At 38.8% G+C, this 12,560-nt stretch overlaps 1 protein-coding gene across 1 annotated transcript in view; it reads left to right on the top strand.

Moving 5' to 3' along the window:
* The window catches only part of TMC1 (transmembrane channel like 1), a gene marked incomplete at both ends in the record, with an annotated part of 65,722 nt that overhangs the window by 40,674 nt on the left and 12,488 nt on the right, over nucleotides 1–12,560 (top strand). The window contains 3 exons of the mRNA XM_082783908.1: nucleotides 4,102–4,281; nucleotides 4,471–4,623; nucleotides 6,064–6,192. Coding sequence (XP_082640034.1) covers nucleotides 4,102–4,281; nucleotides 4,471–4,623; nucleotides 6,064–6,192 — 462 coding nt within the window. The remainder of the gene's footprint in view (nucleotides 1–4,101; nucleotides 4,282–4,470; nucleotides 4,624–6,063; nucleotides 6,193–12,560) is intronic.

Here is a 12,560-nt window from a genome sequence, read left to right as displayed (position 1 = left end):
TTTAACAGACACACTATTGTGCATATTGTAAAACTAGCTGTTCATTATATAAAGCTCATATTCACTCTCGCCTAGAGAGTGAAGCTGATATCTGAATTAAAGTAAGGCAAAAAGATGCCAGCCTCACAAAGCTAATGGCATGGATGATGATAAAATGAGGAAAGTCAGTCCTTAACTTTGAACACCAAAATCTGTCATGGAAAGTACCATACATAATCCAGCAATCCACCTTTGGAGTCCAGAGAAATAAGTCAGCTAGGATTGGATTAAATTATTTGATAAAAATTACTTCATTTTACTCTGGTTGGGAAAGAATTATTGTAACAACTACTTGGCTTAAAGCAACACAAGCTCTAAATGTGACAACAGACTAGCAGATGAAGGCTGTTCAGAAGGAATTCAGTTTTCTCAGTTGAAAGGTGTGGTAACAGATTTGTTCTAACATGGACAGTACTACTGAAAGCTGTTATATTAGCTTATGTTGCAATCTGGAAATTACTTAAGCATATGCATGTTTACATTTTATTTTTTGTTTACTGTACAAAAGAACACTGCTAAGGAGGCACTATATCAGAGAGACTTAGAGCAGGTGTTGCTAAATGAGAGTGGATAAGGCAGTGTTGCTGTTATTTAACTACATTTTTTTCCCTGTTGACAATCAATGAACATATTTGTGAGGTACAAAATATTGCCTTTGATTAGGTATTAGTATTTAATGAAATACGCATATTTGGCTTTTTCTGAACATTTAAACATTTTTCTTTTTTATTTTTTTTATTTTCTAGATTAAGCTCTTACATTTGTGTCATGAATAAATGAACTGAGATTTTGATCAGAATAAGATTATAAACACTTTGTGTACTATTTAAAGCAAGGAAAAGTGCAGCTTTTACATATAACTCAAGCAACATATAACTCAAGAACTTCATGAAAATATTCAGCTACTTTTGTAAGAATTTATTTTCACAATAGATGCATTAGGGGGTTAGAAAGTGTTTACACATATCCATGGTGTCCTTGGAGCAATCTGGGATAAATGTTTTTCATATATTCTGTTCCTGAAGCTCATGACCTAATAAAGTGCCACTGGTGACTTTGTGGACAAGGCCTATTTTTCTCTCTGATTGTTGTCCTCTGCCACAATATTGCAAATCAATTCAAAACTGGATTCTGTAAACCTGAACTTCATCTCAGCAGTATCTAGTCCTTCAGGGTCACAGTTCAGTTGAAACTATCTAGCCCATCACAAAGAGTAGGAAATTAGTGCAAAGAGGCAGACGAGGACTGTTAAGGTACCTCATCAGCCTTTGCATCTCTTCTCACATGTGGTTGTGGCCAGGTGGTTGGTCATGGATGAACAATGATTCTGTAACTATTTGATTCTTATAACAATTTCCCCATGACTGTGGATAAAATAAAGAATAATGCTACTGATTTCCTTGGTGCAGTACTCTGAAATAAGATGAAAAGTACTGAATAGGAATTGACTTTTCTCATTTGACAAAAGATAATTTGTAGAACTACATTATATGGTGAACATCTCTCCAGTACATTGGTACTCTGTTTTCTCAAATGTACTGTTTAAAGATAAAAATACTTAAAAGCAGAATGAATTTATGGGGAGTCAGACTGATTTCTCTGCGTCACAATTATTAACAACATTTGGGCAAAGAGGAGATATGGCTTAGGGCCTACACATTTTAATTTTTTTTTTTTTTTTTTTTTTTTTCCAAGATGAAACAACCCCTTAGACCTTTTGCCAAAAGCTTCCTGATATTTACTTTAAAGTTTCTAGTAGTAGCTATGGAGCAGACTTTCACTGTGGTAATTAAGCCATGTTTTCAATACTCTGTGTAAATTGGAGAAATCGTCAGGTGGATTTTATTATTATGAAATATAAAATTTACTTCTAATTGTCTTTTTAAAAATTAAACTCTATTAACTAGAAAAATAGTTGTTTATTACTGCTTTCTGCAGCAGATGCTAGAAAAATCTGTGACTACTGCAATTGTTGCTAGAAGATATGATTTATATTCACTAGACTACTTACCTTTAATGAACTTATCCTTTAACAAGCAAGCAGTCAGAATTCACTATTTAATGTCTGGCACACTTTCATACACAGAGGAAGCTGGTGTTTAGATGTAAATGAAGCTACAGAATTTCTTATCCAATTCATAGCAGCTTGAAAAGCTTGTGTAAGCAGTAATTTTCTAGCTTTCAGAGTGTCATACTCTTGGTGTCTAGAGTAGTTAATGTTCTAGAGAGATGACGAACTTTGTTTTGAACCAGGGTTTTCACTGATCAGTATATATATCTTCATTGCTATTCCTTTCTTACTCAGAAATGCTATTACGGTAGGTCAGGGAATGTTTTTTGAGATTCACTCAGCAGACACTGAAGATAAGACCATACCGATTATGAACTGTAACTGTATCATGCTTACGTGCATAATACATATATATATATATGTTTTTAATCCTGAACTGGAAATCTCTTTGAGATGGGAGCATAGTGAAGGCATGGCAAAATGCAGATAGAAAGCAAATGAGAAAGAATATTCTTACTTCAGATAAACGATGAAAAAGAACTTAAGAAAAATATAGAAAACATTTAATGATAAAGAAAAATAGTTACTTTTTTTCTGCTTTTCCCATAGTGAAGCAACAAAGACACATTTGATGTAGTTAGCAAGTACTATATTTTACCTGCCTAAAGGACATGCCCTTCCTTCTAAAGAGCCATGTCTTCCATTAAAAGAACTGGGTGAGAATTTTTAGAGTGGGAATGTACTTATTTAATAGAGAGTGATTTATTTATTTTTATTTTTTTTTTTTGGCATAGTGCTTTTCTGCTGTCATATTATTTCTGAGAACCAAGACCAATCTTCTATTCCTTGATAGCAGAAAGTTAGGAAAGTGTTAAAATTTGCAATAGTTCTAGCAAAATGGATTCCAGGATGACTGAGAATTGCTAAATTCAGAACAACTGAAAGACAATTATTATTATTATTATTGTTATTGTTATTATTATAGTTATTATTTTATAACTGAATCAATTCCTTTTTACTTCATTGTTTCAGTATGAGTCATCTTAAATAAGCATCTTTTTGTTTTGTGACTTAACTGGAGACAATGTTATCTGTTGCTTGGCTTTTAGTCCTTTAAAGATGAGATAATTGTAAGGAAATATTATTTGAAACTGAAATAAAAAATGCACTTTAAAACTTTTTCAATTACTTTCATTTTTGGCTGACACAGTTGATTAGATTTTGTACTATTTCACCAAAAGGTTTAAGCATACTTGCAACAAATTTTAGCAATCACTTATGCATGCTGAATTCTTAGAATGCCTCACTTAGAATAAAAATGTGTACTCAATTTATAGCAATATATAGCAATAATAACAAAAAGTAGCATATATTGCCTATATTGAATTTCAAACTGTTTATGAAAGCTTAATTTTGTCATTTTGCTGTCAGTGAACTTGTTCCTTTTCCATCCTTCTGTGATGTGAGTTAATATTGTTAGAGTCTTCAGAAAAACAGGCAGACAGCGTCAGGATTGATTTGAATTTGCTTTGCTTATGCATTAAGAATTAACTTTGGGTGAGATGTCAGATAATTTTAATTTAGCACAGAATTTTTAGAGAAATGCTTTATATAGAATATGTATGTGTCTATTGGGAAAACAAGGAAGAGATTTAGGATGAAACAGTATTGGAAATAGTTTCTTGCTAAATTCTATGACATTTTTTTCTAAAATGTAGGTTGTACTTAAAACAGCTAATACTTGACTTTTTTTCTGATGTTAAAGTGAATTGAAAAAATGAAAAGAAAAAAAAAATTCAAAGTATCTATTTACAGGAGAAGAAAAATAAGTTTTCACCTCATTGTTTCTTTGCATCTTTGCAAAAGCACCTTGTGACTCCCAGGGTGGATTTTGCTTTTCATTAAATCAATTAGCAAATAACAATTAGCAATAGAAATACACTTGTCATCAAAATCAATCTTGCCTCTAACATTTCACAGTAAACTTTTTTTTCTTTCTTTCCTTTTTTTTTCTTTTTTTTTTTTTTTTTTCTTTTTTTCTTTCCCCCTAGGTGAACATGGTCATGTCACTTTTAGGAATGTTCTGTCCAACTTTATTTGATGTAATAAGTTCTCTGGAAAACTACCACCCTCGAATAGCTCTAAGATGGCAGCTGGGACGCATCTTTGCTCTTTTTCTTGGCAATCTCTACACTTTCATCATTGCCCTAATGGATGAAATCAATCTCAAGGCAAGCTGTTTACCTCCTTTTATTAATTTTAATATGTATCAGGGTAAGGATGTATATTTCCAACCATGTCATAGACATGTCAGGGAAAGATGGAAAAGTCTTGGAGTGGAAAAGAAAAGGTTGAATATTGGTAATTTAAGTTCATGCTACTTTATTTATTTATATATTTTTAATCCTCTATTTATTTAGTTGGAAGAAGAGAAGATTGTCAAGTATAACATGACAATATGGGAGGCCAGTCTATACAATGGTACTATTCCAGAAAATTCAACTGCTCCTCCAATACAGGTAGACCCTGCAGATGTCCCCAGAGGCCCATGTTGGGAAACAATGGTAGGCCAGGTAATGTAACTTATTTGAGTTCATATTTGAAAATAGATCATAGTGTGTTACAAGATATCATACTAAACCCCTCTTAATTTCTGCTGACTAGAGACAATAAGGTGTTAGAGCATGAGAAAATGCAGATGTTGGACAAGATAATGAAGGATTATTTATTTATTTGTTTATTTATTTATTTCCCCCCCAAGCTACAAAGCTTAGAAACAGCTATTGTAATTTATTTGAATCCTATTTAGTAGGGAGGTCCCCCTTCTGGTACCTGACAGAATTCAAAGCATTCATTTTTATTTTTTTTTCTTTTTTCCTCACTATTCTCCTGATTCATTTTCCTCACCTCATCTGTCTTGCAAAGCCTGTTTAACAATTATGAAAAGTTGGATTGGTTACAAAAATTAATAAAAGTAATAATTCTGAATAAATTTTTAATCAAGCAAAGATCAGTTTTTCACAATTACCAGTATATTGAAAAGATAAGTAGCTAAACAACAACAACAAAAAATGTATATGATCAACTCATGCTAGCAGTGTGCATCTCAGAAACCATTTTTATCCTTAACCAAGTAACATCATGCAAAAGAACATCAGTAGTTTAACAGTAAATCTGATCAGTCATTTTATTTGATTCAATTGAATATTCATAGCTATTGACGTTCATATAATAAGACACTTCCAAAGAATTTCCCAACATCTCTTTTTTCTCTGATCATACCTTATTGTTTTGTCCACAATATTAAAACCTCCATTGAATCACAACTTTTGGTATTGTTCCATCATTTTGACAGTCTCAGTACCTGATTGTCTCCACTCCTGACTGGATACTGTGACCTGTCCTGGTCACTTATCCAGGTGATGGACAGGAAAAAACAGACCCTGTTTTGTTTTTTATTTTTTCCCCACTGTGCTGATTTTCTCCATAATTTGAAATCAGAGAGAATAATAAGTCTTTTGGGCAAATGGGGTAAGGCCTGGTACAGCAGGGTTTAGTGGGATTGATGGGACTTACTGAAACAAATGTAGAGGAACAAGGATTTTTGGATATTTGGATTATTATTTTTTTCTTTTTCCATATTCAGTGGGAACTGGTGCTCATTTAGGAAGAAAGCCAAAAGAGGGGTTGAGATATCAATGTGGAGTTCTGCTATAGTGGCAGTCTTAGCTGGAAACCTTTCCCTGACTAATCATACCCTGAAAGTCTCATCTGCTATGAACATAAATAAAAGCAGCAGGTATCTCTAACAAATGAGGGGCAATTTTCCTCCTGGCATTTCTCAGAATCAGTGAATCAGGAGGAGCTGAGAGTTTTTACCAAGTTGTAGCACTGTAAGAACATCCTAATATAGTACTTCATCACTATTGTAACTATAAATTGCTTAAATATATTCTTTCTCTCTCAAAAAAAAAAAAAATATATATATATATATATATATATTGCTTTAACAGGAATTTGTGCGGCTGACAGTCTCTGACACAATGACAACTTATATCACAATTCTAATCGGCGATTTTTTGAGAGCTGTCTTTGTTAGGTTTTTCAATTACTGCTGGTGCTGGGACTTGGAGTATGGATTTGTAAGTATACTATTTGCTATTTTAAATGTTTTTGTCAGATCATCACTTCATGTTTTTATAGTAAATTGCATTTTTCTTTTAATCATACAGAGTTTACAGTTGCCTAGGCATATCACCTTCAAAATTCCTAAACAACATTTTGCTTTGTCTCAGAATTTGCTTTTGTCTTAATATTTATCTTATTCTTCAGGCTTCAATAACCTTTGAAAACATTTTTTTATTAATTTGATTGTGTAAACAAGCTAGCTACACATTTTTCACACATTTCAATTTTAAAGACACTCCCAGGTCTGCAGATTTCTCTCACTGATTTCTATGAACTTTCCCATAGGGTCTTCTAACTTAGTGAAATAGACAGTGTTTGTGAAGAAAAATACAAAAGACTTTTTTTTTTCTTTTTTTCCCCAGAAACCTTATAAGATATATTAATGCTACATTACAAATCAAGTACATTCATTTAATTCATTTTCATTTTTCTTCCTAGTCTTGTAAAGTGTTTGGTAAGTCTTTATAGTACCACATATGTGGACACAGTGCTTATGGAAATGGCTTAGTGGACTTGCTAGTGTTTTGTTGATGGTGGACTTAATGATCTTCAGGGTCTTTTCAAACCTTAATGATTTTACAATAGTGTGAAATAAAATATATGAGTTCCATTAACATAAGCACAAGTAGGTATGCCAGCTCTGCACTTGGGATTTGAGACATTCATTCTTTTATATGGATCTGTGCTAGATTAAATTAGCCAGCTAAGATACCTGCAGTGTAAGGACTGATGTAGTTTTCATCTCTTAAGTTGTAGTCAGGATGCAGGGAAAGGTTAACTTTCTTCTGTAGCTTCTTGTGTACTTACTGAACAGTACAGAGAGAGCTAAATCATTTAAAGTTATCTAGGGTACATCTGCTTGAACAGCCACTATACCTTTTCCTTCTTTCGTCAAAATATTAGCTTAATGTATGCACATTTTTGTTGTTGTTGTTTGTTTACCATGAGCCACCTTTCAACAAATTATAATTTTCCAGAGACAGAAAGTACGGTGTTATATATATACACACATATATATGTATGTATGTATGTATATATTTGTTGTAGCAATGTCATTTATGTTGGCTGGCTCCTATGAAACTTCAGCCTGTATAGCAAGGTTCAATTTCTCCCTGTTAATTCTCCTGTGTATATCTAAAAGGACTGGGGTAGGACTGGATAAAGAGATTATGAGCCAGCCAGTTTGTGAAGAACCAAGATATAACCCTTGCAATAACAATATCAAATGCAAGGATTTGAATACAGTATGCACAGAGAACCAGCACAGCTTGTGGAACAGTGTATTTTCATATGCTTAAATGGCATCTGGAACTTCCTCACATTTTCATACTTGTCACAGCTATTTTAATAACTGAGAATGAATATGGGGAACACATGAAATGCTGTGTCCAGTACTGTATCTTACAGGAAATAGCTCAGACTTCATGTTTTCCAAAGATATTAAAGTGGATATCCTTTAAAAGATATCCTTTTTAAAGATATCCTGGAACTTTTCCCTATTAGGATTTTCAGGATGAAAGAGTATGAGTGAATGCAAGTCTGAAAGCTAATCTGAGGACTACAGGATGGATTTATTACCTAGGATGATCACAACCTGTCACTACTAGGGTTTTCCATGGCTCCATTTTAGGACCAGTCTTCTTCAGTGTTTTCGTAAACGATTTGGTTGTTGGACTTGCAGGTTTTTTCAGTGAATTTGTGGATGATACCAAACTGGGTGGAGCTGCTGACTCTGTCAAGGGTGGTGAGGCCTCGGAGAGAGATCTGGACAAATTAGAGAGCTTAGCAATCACCAACAATATGAAGTTTAACAAGAACAAGTTCTGGATTCTGCACCTGGGAAGGGGTAACCCTTCTATAAATACAGACTGGGGGATGCGAGGCTGGAAATTAGCCCTGTAGAAAGGGAACTGGGGGTTTCGTTTGGCAGCAAGTTGAACATGAGCCAGCAGTGTGCCTTGGCATCTTGGCAGCCATATCCTGGGGTGCATCAAGCACAGCATTGCTAGTCGGTCGAGGTAAGTGATTGTTCTGCTCTGCTCTGCACTGGTGCAGCCTCACCTCAAGTAGTTGTCAAGTGCAGTTCTGGGCACCACAGTACAGGAGATATCAAGCTGTTAGAGAGTGTCCAAAGGAAGGCAACAAAGATAGTGAAGCGTCTGGAGGGCAAGACGTATGAGGAGTAGCTGAAGTCACTTGGTTTATTCATCCTGGAGAAGTCTGAGGGGAGGCCTCATCACAGTCTACAGCTTCATCATGAGGGGAGTATCTCTTCTCTCAGGTGATCAGCGATACAACACGAGGAAATGTCTTGAAGCTGCTACAGCTGTTCAGGCTGGATATCAGGAAAAAGTTTTTCACTGAGAGGAAAAAGTTTTTCACAGACAGGGTGGCCAGGTACTGGAACAGGCTCCCCAGGGCAGTGGTCACAGCACCAAACCTGCCAGAGTTCAAGAAACATTTGGAAAATGCTGTCAGACACATGGTCTGATTTTCTGGGTTGTCCTTTGGGAACCCAGTTGGACTCAATAATCCCTGTGGGTCCCTTCCAACTTGTGGCATAATGACCACACGGACACCAGGGTTCTTTTAGGATCAGTAACTGGTACTACTTTATTGATGACATCTCTTACACTGAGGGCCTAACTTCATCTCTCATATTGGGGGCATAAATTCATTATCCTTGTTGCATCCCCATATTGAAGCTTGCTTCTTATGCCATTTGCCCCACAACAGTCCTCTTCCACTAACTGTTCATTGGTCAACAACTTTGCCTGGCAACCGCAAACACCCAGCAACTTCCATGTATTAAATGCTGGAGAACAAGCAACCTAAGATGGCAAGGCATCTCCTGAATCACCCTTCTTTGTTCCCTCTGAAATCTTTACATTCCTGATGGCCTCATCGTTAAGAGCCTGATGTTATCACCAACCACGGGGCTTGTCCACCCCCATGGCCACACTCCCACACCAACCATCCAAGAAACAAAATGAGGTTTAATAAGAGCAAGTGTAGAGTCCTGCACCTGGGAAGGAACAACCACATGTATCATTACAGGCTGGGGGATGACCTGCTGGAGAGGAGCTCTGAGGAGAAGGATCTGGGGGTCCTGGTGGATGACAGGTTGACCATGTCCACCAGCAGTGTGCCTTCATGGCCAAGAGGGCCAATGGGATCCTCATGTGCATTAAAAGGAGTGTGGCCAGCAGGTCAAGGTGATCCTCCCCCTCTACTCTGTCCTGGTCAGGCCTCAACTGGAGTACCAGTTCTGGGCTCCCTGGTACAAAAAAGACAGGGATCTCCTGGAAAGAGTCCAGCAGAGAGCCACAAAGATGATAGATGCCTAGAGCATCTTCCTTATGAGGAAAGGCTGAGAGACCTGGGTCTGTTCAGCCTGGAGAATAGAAGACTGAGAGGGGATCTCTTCAATGTGTGTAAATACCTGAGGTGTGGGAGACAGAGGGATTTGGCCAACCTCTTTTCAGTGGTTTGCAGGGATAGGACAAGGAGTAATGGCCACAAGATGGAGCACAGGAAGTTTCACACCAACATGCGAAAGAACTTCTTCATGGTGAGGTTGATGGAGCACTGGAACAGGCTGCCCAGGGAGGTTGTTGAGTCTCCTTCTCTGGAGATATTTAAGGCCTGTCTGGACACCTACCTGGGCATCCTGCTCTAGGGAACCTGCTTTGGCAGGGGGGTTGGACCCGATGATATTTTGAGGTCCCTTCCAACCCCTTCAATTCTGTGATTCTGTGATTCAAGAAGGATATTCTATGATTTTAGGATTCTATGATCTGGCTTCTATTTGGTCTTCCTGAAGACTTTTCTGTCATTTACTGTGAATCATCTGCTCTTTATGCAGGGACTTGTCACAAGAGCTGCCCTAGTGCTGTTTGATGTGACCTTGGGTGGTGCTACTGGATTTAAGATGGTTTGTTAAATTCCTGCAGTCTTCCACTGCTGGAAGCCATGTTGCACATTGTAGGACAGCTTGACATGAATAGAGAGTGCCAGTTGCCAACTGGAAACACATAGAATCATAGAATGGCGTGGGTTGGAAGGGACCTTAAAGATCATCTAGTTCCAACTCCCCCTGTCATTGGCAGAGATGCCACCCACTAGATAAGGTTGACCATGGCCTCATCTAACCTGGTCTTGAACACTGCCAGGGATGGGGCATCCACAGTCTCTCTGGGCAACCTGTTCCTGTGCCTCACCACCCTCTGAGTGGAAATCTTCCTCCTAATATCTAACCTAAATCTCCTGGTTTAAAATCATTCCCCCTTGTCCTATCACTACCAACATATGTAAACAAGTGTTCCCCCTCCTGTTTATATGCTACCTTCAAGTATTGGAAGACTGCATTGAGGTCTTCCTGGAGCCTTCTCTTCTCCAAGCTAAACAATCCCAGTTCCCTCAACATTTCAGCATAGGAGAGATGCTCCAGACCTCTGATCATCTTAGTGACCCTCCTCTGGAGACATTCCCAGAACTTCACATCCTTCTTGTGCTGGGTGCCCCAGGCCTGCATGCAGTATTCCGGGTGGGGCCTCACAAGGGCAGAGTAGAGGGGGACAATCACCTTCCTCTCCCTGCTGGCCACCCCTTATTTGATGCAGCCCAGGACACAGTTGGTCTTCCAGGCTGCAAGCACACATTGGTGGCTCATGTCCAGCGTTTCTTCCATCAGTACCCCCAAGTCCTTCTTTGCAGGGCTGCTCTCAAGTTCTTATTCTCCCAGTCTAAATAAATACCTGGGATTGCCTGGGATTACCTTGCACTTGGACTTCTTGAACCTCATTTGGTTCTCATGGGCCCACTTTTCCAGCCTGTCCTGGTCCCTTTGGTTGGCATCCCTTCCCTCTATTGTATCAACTGCTCATCTTGGTGTCATCTGCAAACTTGCTGAGGGTGCACTCGATTCCATCATGTATGTCATTGATAAAGATGTTGAAGAGCATTGGTCCCAAGACCGAACAAACCTTCTTCTACCACTCTGTACTCCTGTCCAGGATTGCCCAGACCAGGTGCAGCACCTTGCGCTTGAACTTGTTGAACGTCATTAGGTTCACATGGGATTGCAACCTTATACTCTTTCAGGCCATGTGTCCCTGCTTCCAATAACTGCATATTTCCCTCTTGCATTTCAGTTTGACCAGCAGGTCTTTGGTCTGCTATCTCAGTTGTCTGCCCTCCCTGCCTGCTTTTTTTTACACAGGGGATAGAGAGCTCTTGCTCTCTAAGGAAAACATCCTTAAAGAGTTGTCAGCTCTGTTCAGCTCCTTTGTCCATACGGACAGTGTTCCAGGGGATCTCATATTGTAGGTCTTTAGTTAGTTTGAATTTCACTCCTTGGAAGTTCAGCATCCTGACTTTGCTCTTTGCCATGCCCGTATTCCTCAAGACCACAAACTCAACCAGTGTGTGGCCACTGCAGCCCAGATTGCCTGCAATCTTGACCTCTTTAATGAACTCTTTGGTGTTGGTGAGCACCAGGTCAGGTAACACTTCTCCTCTGGTTTGTCTAATACCTGGACAAGTAAGTTATCCTCAACCTACTCTAGGAATCTCCTGGATTGTTTACAGCCTGCTGTGTAGTTTTCCCAGCAGACTTCCAGGTGGAAGAAGTCCTAACATCATTAGGATTGGAAAAGACCTCCAAGGTCATCTGGTCCAACCATCACCCTACCACCAATGGCCCCCTCTAAAACATGTCCCTAAGCACCAAGTCCAACCTTTCCTTAAGCACCCCCAGGGATGGTGACTCCACGACTTCCCTGGGCAACCTGTTCCAATGCCTGACTACTCTTTTTGAGAAGAAATATCTCCTAATTTCCAACCTTAACCTCTCCTGGAGCAAATTGAGGCCATTCACTCTAGTCCCACCACTAGTTTTCTGTGAGAAGAGGCTGATCCCCAGCTCCTCACACCTTTCTTTCAGGTAGTTCTAGAGAGCAATATGGTCTCCCTTATGCCTCCTCTTCTCCAGACTAAACAACCCCAGTTCCCTCAGCTGCTCCTCACAGGACTTGTGTTCCAGACCTTAACCAGCTCCTTAGCCCTTCCCTGGACACATTCCAGGGCCTCAATGTCTGTCCTGTACTGAGGAGCCCAAACCTGAATGCAATACTTGAGGAGCAGCCTCACCAGAGCAGAGTACAGGGGGATGATCACCTCCCTCATCCTGCAAGCTACACTATTCCTGATACAAGGCAGGATGCCATTAGCTTTCTTGGCCACCTGGGTACACTGCCAGCTCATGTTCAGGTGAGCATCAATCAGCACCCTCAGATCTTTTTCCTCTGCACAGCTTTCCAGC

This window comes from Aythya marila, assembly GCF_965140915.1.
Source record: "Aythya marila genome assembly, chromosome: Z".
Classification (NCBI taxonomy): Eukaryota; Metazoa; Chordata; class Aves; order Anseriformes; family Anatidae; genus Aythya; species Aythya marila.
Note: the sequence above shows the minus strand (reverse complement) of the source record. Positions and strands in the feature narration are given on the sequence as shown.